The 16,044-nt window shown below is 43.8% G+C and overlaps 1 protein-coding gene across 6 annotated transcripts in view; it reads left to right on the top strand.

Annotated features, from left to right (window-relative positions):
• The window catches only part of MSI2 (musashi RNA binding protein 2), a 1,546,127-nt gene that overhangs the window by 429,297 nt on the left and 1,100,786 nt on the right, over positions 1 to 16,044 (top strand). For all 6 annotated transcript variants that reach the window (XM_085649529.1, XM_085649527.1, XM_085649528.1 and 3 more), the window contains one exon: positions 3,218 to 3,310. In XM_085649529.1, coding sequence (XP_085505655.1) covers positions 3,218 to 3,310 — 93 coding nt within the window. The remainder of the gene's footprint in view (positions 1 to 3,217; positions 3,311 to 16,044) is intronic.

The following is a 16,044-nucleotide window of genomic DNA, read 5'->3' as shown; positions in this document are numbered from 1 at the left end:
TGGAAAAGGGCCGCCCTTTTGTATTTTAGGCAGAATGTAAATACAATGGAAAGTTGGTTGCAGAACTGTTAAATATCTACACTCTTCTTCACTCAGGAGTCTGATCTCACGCCATTCTACTAGTCTCATATTTATGTGTGTACTAAGGGTCTTGATTGGGTTCCCCAGAAGTTTTGTATAACAGGATGTATCCGCTAATTGGCGGTCTATTTCCCTCATATAGCTTTTCTTTTCCATTACGACCACATTTCCCCCTTCATCAGCCTCTCGTATGACAATAGTAGGGTCCGACTTTAAACTTTTTAAGGCTGCATTTTCCGTAGATATTAGATTATATTTTCTCAGGTTAGGGGGAATGGGATGTTCCAATAAGTGGTGAAAACCTTGTGTAACTCTCTTTGAAAGTGTCTATATTGGGGTGTGTGATAACAGGAATATATTTTGACTGTGGCCTCAAGCCACTGTCAACAGACACATCCTCCATTATTTTTAGTTCATTTCTAATGTGCTCCATATCTATAGATGTTTCAAATTCCACAGACGACATTGTTTGAATAACATTTATTTCATGAACAGTGTGTATTGGAGGAACATTTTCAATCAAAGGTTTAACACAAATAGGGTTCCGTAAGAAGTGATCCTTAAGTTTTAGTAGTCTGATTAATTTTGACAGATCAACAAATGTCAACATCACCTCCCACTTGATTGGGGCAAAAACCAAGTCCCTTGCTTAGTACAGAGATATCATCATTAGAGAGTATCCTAAATGACAGATTAACAATCACTGGCTCCTTATCAGGACTCCCTCTCTCATCCTCAACATTTACTAGCTCTCTATTTTCTTTGATCTGGTCATTCTGCCCGCCGGTTCTGGTTTCGTTTTTTTGTTGTTTCTGTTTAAATTTCTGCCATCTTTCTCTCCCCCCCCCCCCCTTCTGTTTTTGATCTTTTAGTGTTGATCTCGCACCTAGTCTGAATCTTGCCATTTCCAATAAAAAATGATTGGGCCTATTTTCGGTTTCTGTCACTCCCACTGAGTCCTCTGTGGCCACAGAGCTGACCACTGAAGATAGAGAATTTATGCTACTAGATGAGGTCAGTTCCAAGGTGTCTTCCCTTGGTCTCTTACCTTTACCCGGTATCTTAACATTGTCGTACTTGTGGGAGAAGGTGTACACTCTCCCATCTTTATAGTCCTTGTCATCTCTTCTAATTTTCTTTACCTTCTTGTCCCTCAGATATATTTGGTGTCCCTCCAGGATCTCATCTAATATTACATAATTTTTCTTCACTGTTTCCTTTAGTTCTGAGATTGCTATTTCCATCTCCAATTCCTCATTTTCCTGTTATAATTTTATGCCCTTTTTCTCTGCATTCTTAATCAGAATGTGCATCATATTAAAAGAGGCATTTCGAAGGTTTCCCTCCCAATCCTCCAACTGTTCCATATCAAGGTCCTCAAAGGTCGTAAATATTAAAATTCGCAAGCCCCGTGGTATCTTATCATTTTCTATATTTTTCCATGGTGGTTCCGTCCCGCCATCTGGACATTTCATGTTTTTTAAGTTTTCTAATCTTTGAAACTTTGCTTTCAGACCCTCTATTTTAAGAACATTAACATTTGTGCCCCCTGGTTTAGCACCAGTGGCAAAGAGGTCCTGAGCTAACTCTGTCTGTCTGTCTTTGAAACCTGGCATGGTTCTTCTCTATCAGTTTTGTAGAGGAACAATCTATTACAATTGATATATGGAGTCGGTAAGTGCTAATGAAGGGTAAACAAATGTAAAAATAAAAATTTAGAACAGTGGAACCTTCTAATGCCCAGCACCTAACCTATTATCACTCCCTCAGTCCTAACCCTTTAAGTTTTAGTGGGAATTCGCGTGAATTTACCCTGGGTCATCTAGTCTCTGTGAGGCACCTTAACCCCTTCAGCGCGGCGCGGATTTCCGTGCCACGCTGAAGGTTCTGAGCGCGGGCGGGGCCATGACGGAGCGGTTCCGTCATGCGCACAGCGCAACCGACGTGCATGACGGAACCGCTCCGTCATGCGCGTCGAAGGGGTTAAAGTGAGCCCAACGTGGTGGTGTACAATGTAGATAGGGTACTGGGATAGTGTGGCTTTTGCATCATTGATCTGACATTTCTTAACCACGTCCATTGCTTAATTTAGAGATGACCACAGCAGTTAATTATTAATTTAATATACCTTAAAATTAATATTTCCTGCCGGTCAAGCCATTCTTACAGCTTTGGGGGCCTGAAATAGTCCGAATTGTCACACTTATAGGAGTGTGATGGTTAGTAGTTGCGTTGTTACCATAATTGGCAGCATAGCAGGGGTAATGTGTGGTGCAAGCTGCAGGTGACGTTTGCACCCTGAGCGTAAGGTTGTGATGCTTGTGGGCTTCAGTGTAAGGTTGTGTCACTTAAGGACTTCAGTGTAAGGTTGTGACGGTTGTGGACATCAGGGTAATGTTGAGCACATTGTGGCCCTCCGCGTATCGTTGGGACGAGGATCAGCACAGCAAAATCTTAATAAACCCTGTTCACAGGCATGAGAGCGAAGACGGGGCTGTTTTAGAGCGCCCAAGCCAGTTTGTTTCACCTGGAATGAAGTTCAGAGCAGAAAGAGAAAAGGCGATCTGTTGATATATTTCCTTTGTGTTCAACGCAAAGTGAATTATTAAAGTATGTTTTTGCTGCTAACGCAGTTTAATCGCACCTGTTAACTAAAATGTTCATGTGTAACTTCCAAATTGTCAGAGCAACAGTTTTCAGGTTGCCACCCAAAACCCCGTAGAATAATATCTTCTATTTATAGAGCCTAACAGCGTACAGGCCTAAACAAAGGAAATCGCGCAGCGTGCTTGGTAGTCTGGAGAGCTGGCAGTCTGTTCTCATTACCCAAGTACACAGGAGCGAGAGCGCCTTGTCCAGGGTCAAACAACGTGCGCAGTAGAGCTGCGATCTGACCCCATGAACTCTCGAGTCACGTGGCAGCTCAGTGCTGTCCCGAGCAGACTCGGAGCAGTCCAGCCGGGGCACATGCCCACGTAGAGCCGACTCAGTCCAAGTAATTAGACGAGAATTCACGATTCCTTTCATGAAGCAATGTTCTGGCTGCTTGGCTTTGCGCTGGCGTCTGAATTCCATTCCTGCCTTTGTTTCCAAATAATCTGATTAAAGCGTATGCTTGTTTTTGTCGTTTCTTCAGATGGTCACGAGAACAAAGAAGATCTTTGTAGGGGGCTTATCTGCGAATACAGTCGTGGAAGATGTGAAGCAGTACTTTGACCAGTTCGGCAAGGTAAGGTCTCTCTTCAGTTTTACATGCTGCGGCCCTTGTGAAAAAAACACGACGCGCTGGTACTTCATAACCCTGTCGCTCCTCCGCGTGCGGACTCGAGGCACGCACGCGCAGACTGATCCAGTCTGGCAGACGCGTAATTATAGCGCTTCGCCGCCTCCACCACTCACTTCCGCCGCGGTGCACGCCCAGTCTGCGAGAAGACGCTATGATTATAGAGTCTGGCCGTATGCCATTGCACACACCACGCCTGCAGCAGAATGTGACTCTGCATTTCCGCATCGGGCTGCCGTATGGGAGGTGTCTGTGAAGAGCGTGTCTCTCTACTTTTTATTAAAATGTTTTTTGTTGGTTAATTACTTTTTTTTGGCAACAGGTGTGCAAAATTTGTTGTAGTGAAAGGGTTATTTTATCTTAAACTAAACGGGTGTTATGATTATTCGTAAATTCAGACCTTTTTATATGAACACCACCAGTTCTACCGCTTTATTTGAAATAAAGAAACACCTAAGGATGCATTGAAGGAACTGTCGGTCATAACGAACACGCTGTTCATAACACGTTCAAGTTTGTTTCATACTTGTAAAAATAGTGTTTTGAATATGTAGCAGATCTGAAAAACTGTCATTAAAAGCTATTGGCTAAGACGAAAAAATCAGACCTAGTCTTTTGCAAGAGTTAATAATTATGCCTATGTGTGGAATGACTAGGATGTTCCCTTTTTGTCATAATGAATGCTATTTAAAAATAAATGTTTTTGCCATCGAAGATTATACAAACTTTTACCGCTAATATATTCTCCTGTGATATTGGTTGGCGTCCCAGGTTACCATGTACTCCTTTAATCTCTCCGGTATTGTACAGGGGTCACCCTTACCTTGGTAAGAGCTTCCATTATGTCGGGAATAGACACCAGAAGGAAAGGTTACCACCTCCTGGCGCAGGGATACATTGATTTACATGCAGCTTAGCTATGAGTTGCACATGGCATTAAGCCTATTCGTATCTGGTCGTAGAGGGGTTTTTAGTTGTCGTCTGCTTTCAGGTGATGCTTACAGAAGTGGAGGGAGAAATCGGCCAACATTAATGTTTGACTCCAGTCTGTTTGCTTTTTGGAGGGCCACCGTGAATGTGGAATGCCACCGAAGGGCCTTGGTTGACACAACAAGCAGACCTGATGACCTTTGGCCTAGCTCAGAACCTGTGTACCTTTTGTCTGTTGCCAGTGTAGAAGTCCCCAATATGTTAAAGTGGAGGTGCTGGGGCCCAAAGCTTTTCTTGAATGTCTTGAATGTTTGTGTACCAAATACCAAGGCTGCATAGTTTCTTCCAAGACCACCATGCTCATATATCTCACTCTGATGGTTCTTTTCATCCCTGCTTTCTCCCTTGAGCACTTTTTCTGCCTTTCTTTAACTCTATTTACCCTTGTGTGATTTTCTGTCTTTGGGTCAAAGACTGAGGAAAAATTGGTGCCAGTCTCCAAAAATAACTGTTGGTGAGCCCCACCTGCTCAAATTTAGCACAACCATGCAGCATTGTAGTACTCTATAGGAAAGTTCTGAATCTAGCAGAATTAGAGGACAATATGCAGACTCCTTTCTGCCCCAAAAATGCAGACTTCATTTTCCGACACTTTTAAAAAGAATGTCCCCCTTATGTTATGCCTGCACTGAAAACACTGGCCATATGTATGCTCCCGATCACTGAGAGATGCTTTTTTTGTTCTCTGAAATTCTGCAGGACTCTACGAACAATGCCAATAATTTCCGTAAAGAATTACCGAGTTGCTCTCCATTAGAACTCATTAAACATTAGGAGATGAAAAGGTTTGCTGGAAATATGTGAGTTAACATTTAACTGCTACGACCTCAGTTGTGGTATGTCAAAAGACAAACACAGTAGTAAGTAAAAGACAAACACAGTAGTAAGTAGTGTAAAGCAAAATGACTGGCATTCATGCAAAATTTAGTGAAGGGTTTCCAATGATCACACTAACTGACCAGCTGCGAACCATGAGCTCCCCGTCAGGCATTGAACTGTGTGGGCTTTACACACTTCAATGGGCCGCTTGACCTCTGACCCTACCTTATGCCCATTAGCTGAAGTCACTAAAGCTCTTGTTCATGTGAGACTAAACCTAGTAACTTGGGCTGCACTACTTTGTGTGTAATTGGAATCAAACGGATTTGTATCTGCTGTAACAGCCCAGAATACATTTAAAAAAAAAAAACAGTGGCGGCTCCTCCATGGGGGTGTATGGTCGTCACCCCACTGCTTTCTCGCAGTGTGAGAAGCAGAAACATGAAATGGTAAAAACTACCATTTTATGTTTCTGCTTCTCGCAGTGTGAGAAAGCAGAAGTGCCTGGTTGGGGGCCTGAGAGTGGGCGGTCCTGCTCAAGGGCAGGGGGGGGGGGGAGTGGCTTACCCACTGTTGTGGGTACAAACTGTTAGGTCGGACCCTGGAGCGGACCAAACAGTCAGTACCCACAACAGTGGTTAAGCCACTCCCTCCCCTCGAGCACGACCGCCCACTCTCCCTTTTTCACTATGTACGAGAAAATGGCACGGCTGGGGCGCTCTCCCCTGTGCCTCACCAATCACAGCGCTGCCATTGCAGCGTTGTGATTGGCTACAGCAGGGGAGGGAGCATGCCTGTTCCTCCTGTTCCAGACCCCCAGGATCAGAGGTGGCGCGGGACCAGGTAAGTTTTATTATATTTACCCCCTCCCCTCACAATCAGTCAACTCAAAGCCATTCTTTTCGTGAAGTATTTGTTATCGCGCCGCAAGCAATATACTGTGTAATAATCCTTTCAATGTTTCATTCTCGTTTGTCGATTGTACGTCACGTGTTCGTTAGTGCTCTGTCCACATTGGTGGTAACACTAACACTTGTTATGTATCGGTGTAACTTCAGTCTCCGAAAAGCGGCTGTGGGAATTGCAAAACAGACTCCTTTCGCGACAGCAAAAAGATCCGTACATTAAGGGTTCCACCTGACCTAGATATGTTGGGTCTGTCTATTACGGCCCGGGCTAGCCCTGCTCCCGCTACCCTTGTGAATACTGAAATAAATGGGCGCGGCAACGCCGGCAAGCTTAAAACATATTTGTGAAGCAGGCGGTGGGTGGCTACGATGTCTGAGTGGATTAAAGTTGTTTATCAAAGCAGTCCGACCCGATTATCAAGAAACGGCCTGTCCTGGGGTCGAGCGTCGAAGAACCCTGCTACCCAGAGGGCATGCAAAGGGCACCTAGCACGGCAAGGCCTGGCTCCCAAGGGCGGCACCGCCATCGCCTGGGAGGAGACACAGCCTCCCGGTGTCCGCAGACGATGTTTCTGGAGCAGGGACGTTCAAGGCCCGAGTCAAGGGGATGGGGCAGCGCCAAGTTGTAAATGGTGGTGTGCCTATAGGCACTTTAACTGATGATTTGGCAGCAGAGGCTGCGTTAGAGTGGGACGGTATGCCTGTCGACCAGGCAGGGATGGGGCAGTATCGGGGGTCTGGGCTGGTCAATCCGGCAGGAAAAAGGAGATGGGTATTGCCTGCAGAGACCCCATGTTGTGGAGGGTGTGGGGGTGGCAAAACAGCTGGGAGGTAGATTACAGAGGGTCGGCAGGGTTGGAGTCAGACTATGTAAGTATTCAAGCGCTATATTTCTTTTTAGCTGAAAACTTGCAAAGAGTTCGAGGCTGACTAACATGTTGATAATACGGTATTGGGAAACAATAAAGCAAGTTTGATGTGAAGCTTATTTACATGTGGGTGATTCATGCCTGATTTATGGTGGAGATTAAGTTTATAGTCTCTTTAAATGCTGGCCTGGCGCAGAGAGTAAAGTGGTGTAAGCAACTGGAGACGCAGGTGTTATGTTATAGTTCAGGGGCCCTCTAACTCTTGAGGAGCCCTGGCCTCAGCTCCGTATGCTGTCTTTATGGCCTGACAAATGGCTTACATCCTACTGCTTGCATTTGGAAGTAATAAACACACTGGTTTGCTGAAAGCAGCCGCTTCTAAACGCAAGCAATACAATTTAAGCCATTGATTTATCAGGACATAAACACCTGCATCCATTCCTTAACATGCAAACATTTTAATGTGAATCCAGTCCACCTGAGACTTACTTCTCGAGATACACGTTGCTGATATGTACAGTGACTTTTGTTTTCCGGTGCTGTGTAGGGTTTCAGAGCCCTTCGCCTCACACACATTATACAGAGACAATGGATCTCACACGTGTGTAAATCAATGCATAGGGAATATTACATAAGACAAAGAGGACTATATGGTGCAAACATCACATGTCGTACATACTGGTGGTAGGCACTGGGCAGTATAGTCTAAGATAGATTGTTTGGTCTGGAACAACTCAAACTTATACATTTTAAACATAGCATTGTGGGTGTGTTGACTTTACAAATAACATGAACCCTTTTTAGCAACATTAGGATAATGACTGGAGAACAAAAGCATAATGCGGTAACCCATGCCTTGCTGTTTGTATGCAACTCTTTGATGACCAGTTAATAGCTCTCTCTGCTATGTTAGGCTTGTAACTTTTAAAATGCAAGTACAAAAAGCATCTCTGACAAAAGCATTAACTGACCCATTGAACTATCTACATTCTTTGCACTTTTGTGATCTGCCTGGTACATGTTCTTTGCAGCAGGCATATTAACCCTCTGCACATTACCATTGCCCTGGGCACAGACGTCCAGAATGGGGAAATGGGTGGGCTGTGGGCATATATTGGGTGAAGCGTGAAGGTCTGTTGATCACATTATACATTCCAAAAATCCTCTCATTTTAAACATCATAGTGAGTAATAGTACCCAGCACTAATGCCAATGCCTACCATCGATTTGCCAACACTAATCCAAAGCACCCCTTTTTACCTAAATTGAAACCACAATTGCTTTATTAACCTTCTTCCTTTTCTCAAATTTGCTTGAAAATGCACCATTTGCCCACTCTTTCCCAAGTTTTCTCGAGGGAGAACCCGCCAGAACCGCTCTTATGTAGCTCAGGCTCGCTCACTATACTCGCTCGCTACAGTGCACTCCGCCCCACCTTTTACGCCGCACCATTCTCAAATGTCACCAGCCACCACCGCAATGGAATGTGCCCAGAGAAAATCTCACTGGTTGTGTTGGCCCCAGCATTTAAAAACTTTTTTTTTTACTGGCAAACAATGCAAGGGCAGTTTTTATCTTTACAATTAAGCAGTTGACAAAGTTGCTTTATTCAATCCAATGCAGAGATCATGTAAAAGAATTTTAAGGAGCGAGCATTGCAGTAGAACCCCTCGAGCTCTAGTGCGAATATAACATTCCGCTGTAATGAGGACAGAACTGTAAGCTGTGTACGTGATTACTCTCCCACTTCATTAGTGCCATGACTACTCAAATGAAAGCCGGAATGTAGATGTATAAAGTGTTAGTCTGTGTTACACAGTTCACCTTAAACTACCTCTGGTCACCCCGAGCCTCCCTCTAAGAGTTGAATTTGTGGAGACTGCCCCACTACTGGCAGTTGACACACAGGCATGTTCTATTGTTTTCAGAGGGACACCCCACAATCTAAAATTAGAACTTGGTATAAGTTGAAGTATATCGCAATGGGAACATGTATAAGATCAAACACACAAAAGGTGACGGAAGGATGCTTGAAATGAGTCTAACCACTGGCTTTCACTCGGTATTCATTCCAAACCATTGTTGTTTTGCCCACAATGCTACTTCACATTAAGCTATATACAAATCAGTCATGACCCTGCTCCAATCAGAACAGTCAAGCCCAAACTGCCAAGCCAGGTCCTCACTGAACCGGAACACAAGCAACCAAAGACCGGTTTTGCCCTGATTGGGGTGCTTCAGTTGGGTGTATCTGGTTCAAGTGGCACAGTGAGCAAGAGACCAACGTCTGGGCATACCATTGGCCACTTAAGGCATTACATCAAACACACAAACCTATATAAGAACCACATTTCTGAAGTGGTTTGTATGTTACTGCACAATGCACAGTTGGTTTGTTCTCTCTGTGTTCCATAATGTTAGTATTTATTTTATCTGGGGTATTACTGCTGTAAATATGCATAACTTTTTATGGCCACACAGAACTCCTGAGGGGTTGCTGCTGTGCATTTCTACAGCACTGGTAAGTGCATTGCCATATTTAAAAGCACATAGGAGTACTGAAGAGCGATAGAGTTTCAGCTATCTGGAAATAAGGTTGGATAGTTAGTACCATCGCACTCACTGCAACAGCCGTAGTACAGGTGGCTGATGTTTTTTATGCAGATCCTTCACCTTTGAGGCAGATCCCGGATGAGGCATAGATGGACCGATTAACTTAGCTGCCTGGCAGTTATAGTGTAGCACACATGGTTTAAGTCACATCGGTATTGTACTGGAAGCTATGAAGGGAAGTGGGGGATCCGAGAGAGTTCTGCCTCACCCCTACCCCCAGCATGACTTTATTACAAAGTTAAGTCAATTTCCTGCGGTTTGTTGACTGGGACACCGCATCACGAGCGGTTTCCGTATAAAGGCTCACTTGGGTTTTAGCCACATACCTTAGGGACCTGTGTATTCAAGGAGACCACTATACCAGGATGTGGAATTCCACTTCATAACCATATGCCAGATTCTGGCCGAGGGCAAGGGTGCATGAAATGCGTTGCACGCCATTAAGTTACTAACTTCTCAAGGCTGGTTCAAGACTGCTGAAAGCAAATGAAGTATGGGGAATGTTTAGCAAAGGTGTCCTGTTTGTCATTTGCTTTTTTTTGTGAATAGTGGAAAGTCGAACTGCACAAAGGGCAAATGTTCAAGTGAGCTTAGCCTAGAAATGTGTGACTCTTTCTTTCAGCTTCAGACTGACCCTTCCTCTGACGCATAATCACTCACTCCTGCCCACATGCCTCTATAACACCATGAAATGTCTAGACAAAGAATAGATTCTCCTCGTTAGGGCCAGACATTAACTATTTCACCAGGTAGGCATTTGTTGTTCAGTGATGAGCTGATTTCACCAGACGCTATGTAAGGGTGTCTTGCAATTGGTATGTCTGGAAACTGCGAAACCCCGGTGCAAGGATCTTCAAACATCTGATTGATCCCACCTACTGTCAACAGCATAAAAATTAATGGTTCATATGAAAAAAACATTTTCTAGTCATGCTCTGATAAAATTCACTACTAAAAGAATATACGCCGAATGTGTTGAGGAGTACTTGAAGAGGAAAGCATCACATCACGATAGCGTGACTTTTTTGTGGCTTTCTTGACATCCAAGAGCAGTTGAAGAAAGCCTGCCGTTTTGCCTCAGCCTTCCTAAGGAAGGAGTCTGCAAGCGCAATTGACACCAGGGATTGAGAGGTGAACCATCAGAGAGGTCCCTGGGTGCTTAACCTTTATCAGCCAGTGCAGTGATTCTCAGTATGGGCATGAAAACATAAAACTACACATTCTGAATTGTTTCTTCCAAGCTGTTTAACATTAGTCTGATATATTTCAGAACTGATTCGATCTTGCCTGCACTTAGCGTGTGATATCTCTTTTTAAAAACACGTGCCTGTGTCACAATTTGGACTGTCCATTTTGTCTAAAGTATAAATGCATTGTCCACCCCCGGAGGAATAGCGAAATGAGCTCTCTTAACATATGCAGGCTATGGGAATATGAAAAGGTAAATCATTGTTTATTTCAAACAGGTACCAATGTATTAAGCTCAGTAGTACTATACATAAATGCCCAAATGCATACAAAGCTTAAAGAGTAGTAAACTTAGTGAAGAAACGTGGTCATTATGTCTCCTCACTACGTTTAGTTTTGCCACATGAGCTGATGTAGTATTTAAAGATACGTGCATCATAAGTTTCCTCATGAGTTGAGAACCAATAAGACTTATTTTTGTATTTGTGGAAGTCATTGAAAACATTCATATGTTGGTCCCTTTGAATGTGTGCCGACTGGTTCATGCAACAAGTAAGTCTCTCCGGGATAAAGTTGTCCACTCGACCTTCCTTTAGCAGTCAAAATGGTAACTTAATTTCGAGTTAAATTTCTAGTGCACATGGGTAGTGGTTGAATGATATGTCAGGCATCTGCCATAATCTCCTCCTAGTCTGTGCAATAATTCTAGAGTGTATAGCAAGAACTTCTGCTGGAGCCGCAGAAACGTAACACTGCAGCGTGTCATAGAGAAAACACACACACCCCCACACCCCTCCCCACTTTTATACTCCGGGTATTTGGTCTTTCTCAAAATAGAGAGGTTCAGGTCCTCCTTTGAACTGTACTGTTTCATCCAATTCTTGACGTTGCTGGTGTTCAGTATACCAGCTCCAAGCCTAGATCATGTTGGCTGTGCATCTGGGCGGCTACTGGTGCTCAGAGGACCTTCACTGAGATATCAAGTAAGTTGGTGAATAGTAACTTTTGACTTGTGATAGATGAAGATCGTTGCCAGTAGAAAACCATTTTTGAAAATGTTGCCTTATCCTAGAAAGCTCTAGAAGGGGCAGAATGTCACCATATGCCAGAGGTCTTAGGACTATGCGACTATTGCCCCACCCACTTTGGAGGGGCCTGAATTGATCTCAGGGGGGCGCCAGGCAGGGTCCAAGAAGAGTATCATGGTGAAAGTGTTGTATAAGGGGCAGTGAGACTCTCTGTAATGGGTCATCAGTAACATATTTTGTCTGGGCTTGGGAGTATGTGTCTGGGAGAGGGACGGCGGAGGGCATGCCAAATAACCCCCAAAACCTCCCCCAAACACTCCCGCCCTCTTTTGTTACAGGATCACTTTGTCGATACGTTTACACTTCGTGAGGCCAGGCTGCCCAAAGCATGTTGCCAATCATGTATTTTTGCGCATTTTAAGAAGAGATGACTAAATAGAATTATGATGTTTCAATTGTTAAATGTGTTTGCAGCGAACAATTGTATAGCATATTTGTGCAGAAATAAGTTTGGCATTGTGGGTACCCCAGTGTTTATTTATCAATGAGTGGGGTGCGGTATTAAAGTTTGATGACCACTACCTTAAGCTGTAATTTGCGATCGAAGCATTTTCAGGTAGTCAGCACAATGACAAACTTATCACTAAGTTGCCATGGTTAGGAGTTGAATATCCCCTGAAAGTAATGGGAATCTGCAATTAAATACTTTTGAACTAATGCAATAAGAAGGTAAATTGTAAAACTGTAAGAGAAATAATTTAAATAATACAAGAAAAGGTTCATTGTAGTATGTGCAAAACATAAATACACGAACCGCCTGCATAAACTAAGCAGTATGCTGTATTGAAAAGAAACTTGATGGGGAGTGGAGTGGAGTGGAGTGGAGTGGAGTGGAGTGGAGTGGAGTGGAGTGGAGTGGAGTGGAGTGGAGTGGAGTGGAGTGGAGTGGAGTGGAGTGGAGTGTGCGTTGCCCCTGAACGGGGGTTGGGGGCATGCTTTCAAGAGTTTATCAAACCGGTTCAGAATCCAGCATCTGTTTGATAAAGTAAGGCAGAGTCCTGCATGGGACTCTCTATAAAGGTATGCTAAACTAATCGCGCGGAAAGAACACATTTACACTACATTCCATCCAATGGCGTAAAACATAGAATGTATAGGGCTGGGCGCAGTTTTAATTATGACCACCTAGTGGAGGCAGACTCGATGGTATTTTTGTGAAGTTTTGCGAATTTGCACGTGGGCAGCATAATTGACCATTGCCATCCCTGCAGCTATATGCCCTACCCAACATACTCCTGTTTGGCCGGTGGGGTATTCTCCTGTATTTTGAGTGACAACAGAGGAAAACACTGCTGCTCCGCGGCGTTGCCCTTTCCCTAGTCCAGGAAATCCTGCCATGGGGCGTTCGGGGGCAGGTTAAGGAGACGACGAGAGGCACTGCTGCCTCCTGGCCCCTGCTAGACCCCCTCACGTGCCTTACCCTAACCAGTAGCACTGCTGCCCTTCCGAGGGGCTTTCTTTGTGTGATGGTTGGCGGCGCGGGCCTTCCATGTGCCCTGTTGTGTTGTGGCGATGTGGTTCAGATGCGGAGGTTGCTGCTGCCTGCTGAGTGATATTTGATGTTGTGTGAAGCTGCTCTTTTTAGTTTGGATAACATCAGAAGGTTTTAATTGGCTGACATCCCCCGGATTCCGGCAGGATGTTTACATCCTGTGGAGCGTTTTTATTAAAGGATTAAGTTGGCTTTGGAGCTTTTTTGTGTTCCTGTAGTTTCCGCCCATGCATTTTTTTTATATTGTCCAGTTTTGCTCTGGAGAGAATAGCTGTTTCTTGGTCCATCTGGCGGTCTGTTTTTCAGAGAGTCTTAGGACATTTTAAGTAAGTGAGCATGATAAGAAATGCATTTTAAGCAAACGCAGTAAACTGCTGCCTCTAAACTGCGGTCTCCCAAAAGTTAAGGAAGGGCGCACTTCCACATGCCATTAAACAATCCATTCGAACATTTTTGGGAAAGCCGAAAGTTAATAAATATTAAAATTATAAACAAATTCCCATTATTAACCAAAACCTTACTTCTTGAAAACGTAGAGGAGTTTGAATGAATGGAATGACTGTAATATGAAGTTTGCAACCTGTCATGATGTCCACATAATATGAACCGATAAAGACTTTGTGCAATATACTCATGACCAAGGTTTTTACTGCTCTTTTTCTAAGAAACGTTATGCTTATCTTAAGCCTCTTCTACTTAAAGAGAAATTAGTGGCACCAATTGCAGCATTTCACTGCCCCTTTGGTGGCAAATTATGGTCAATGTCTAAATTAATTCATCGCTTCTCATTTTGTTTAATTTATATTGACCATATCCATTAAAATGAATGTTATTTTGGTGTGTATAGCCTGGGAGCAGTTTTTCGAACAACCGAAGGCATGTCTGACCAAGGACATTTCCTTTCAAATCTTAAAATCGTGGTGATTTATCAAGTGTCTCTTAGGACTTTAGGGCTCGGGATTTCTAAGGCCCTTTTAATTGGTTTATTGTGACATTTCTAGTGCTGGATTTGTATCAAGATTATTAAAACAGCTTGAGTTAAATAATGGTCTAGCCAAAACAATGATGTGGGTGTTGATTAGCAATTCTTATTTTCAGTTTATTTCATGGGGGGCACACGCTATAAATTACAAGAAAGATGATTTGAGTGTGGCCACACAATTATCTTTGCAAATTTCAATGCTTTTTTCTTTATTGTTTGGAGACGATTATCAAGTTAAGCTGTGTCTCTCCGAGTATTTACTGGCCTTCTATCCTTTGTTCAAAATGCTGCTCTTTAAAATTTGTCACTGATGGGCTAGGCAAGTGTTCAGAGCACCCATAACAATCAGTCGTAAATTAAATGGAGTATGGTGATCAGGTCAGTGAGAATATCGCAGAAGAAGGAATCTGGACCACATAGACTACCGTCAGAAGATGTTCAGTTTGGTAGTTTGAAATGGCACACATGAGTACAGCTTCATGTACTGTAAAATCACTAGTGGTGCAGACTGAGAACCTCTGTATAACTAATTTCTAGCTCACCCCCACATCCTTTGGAATGCAGAAGAGGCATGCATCCATTCTTTATCCTTATGTGGTCACGACCTTCATGTATTTAGGGTGAGCGGGCATATGGGGTCTTCGATACTGTTACTGGTGATCTTTCACACGAGGAAATCCTTGGACCTCACCAAACTCCACATTGTTCCCCTAAAAATGATCTCTGCAAAGACTGAAGGGAGATGCCACATCATATTGGTGGGGAACATCTGTTTGTGGTCCCATTCTTTGCAGCAGCCCAGAGATCTGCAGGTCCACTGAAGCTGTCTTACATGTGGTTCCTTAGATTTGGCAGCACATGGACATACCAAAAATCTAACATAGGAATCTTTTAGGTGGGAAAATGGTAAAACAGGATGGGTTTGCTGTGAACTTTCATACTAAAGAAAACCGTATTCAGCACTGCTCAGCTATTTCGTCCCCAGATTGTGGTGTTGGTGTTAGGTTTATACATATATATTGGTTAAATGTGAGCTTGACGTATTCAGGGTCCTTTTTCTTTTTTGCATCGATGGGATATACATTGCATACCATACCGTCTACCATGATTAAATCTTGCTCGAGTACCTTTTCTTCCAGTACCCTTGGCAAATGGGTGTTTTGTCCCGGTGAGTCACGAGTTACGTTTGTTGTGTGCGTGGCATAGCCTAATTGGTGAATTTCCAATGATTTTGTATGTGTGAGCCAGAAATAGAGCTCAATTTTTAACAGTTTTTAAGAACATTTCTATGTTTATTTTGTAATGTACTTTATTCTCAATCCCTGCTATTCACGGTGTGCATATGTGCATAGCTAGGGCTTGGGTGAGGGGCCTGGTATGTGGACAAGTCCCGTGCCAAACCCCCTTCCAGCACCCAACCCCTAGCACACATGGCCTTTGTAGAAGGGCGGGCCCGCCCGCCTATCGATCCATGCTGCAGGAGGGCAACCCCACCTGTGCATAGCCTTTGGCCGTGCGCAAAAGGGATTAGCCTTTCAGCCAATCCATGCGCCCAACTCGTCCTGCATGGCCAGCTTCTGCTGTGCATGATCAAACGCCATGCACAGTTGTGGTTGGCCAAGCAGCGCTGTTGTGCACCAAATGTATTTTTGTGGAGGATTTGCGAATCCTGGGGCCCCAGTAATGTCTGGAAGACCCATGCAGATACTAGGATTCACAAATTGATCACAA

This window comes from Triturus cristatus, chromosome 3_2, assembly GCF_964204655.1.
Source record: "Triturus cristatus chromosome 3_2, aTriCri1.1, whole genome shotgun sequence".
NCBI lineage: Eukaryota > Metazoa > Chordata > Amphibia > Caudata > Salamandridae > Triturus > Triturus cristatus.
This window is presented reverse-complemented; position numbering and strand designations above follow the sequence as displayed.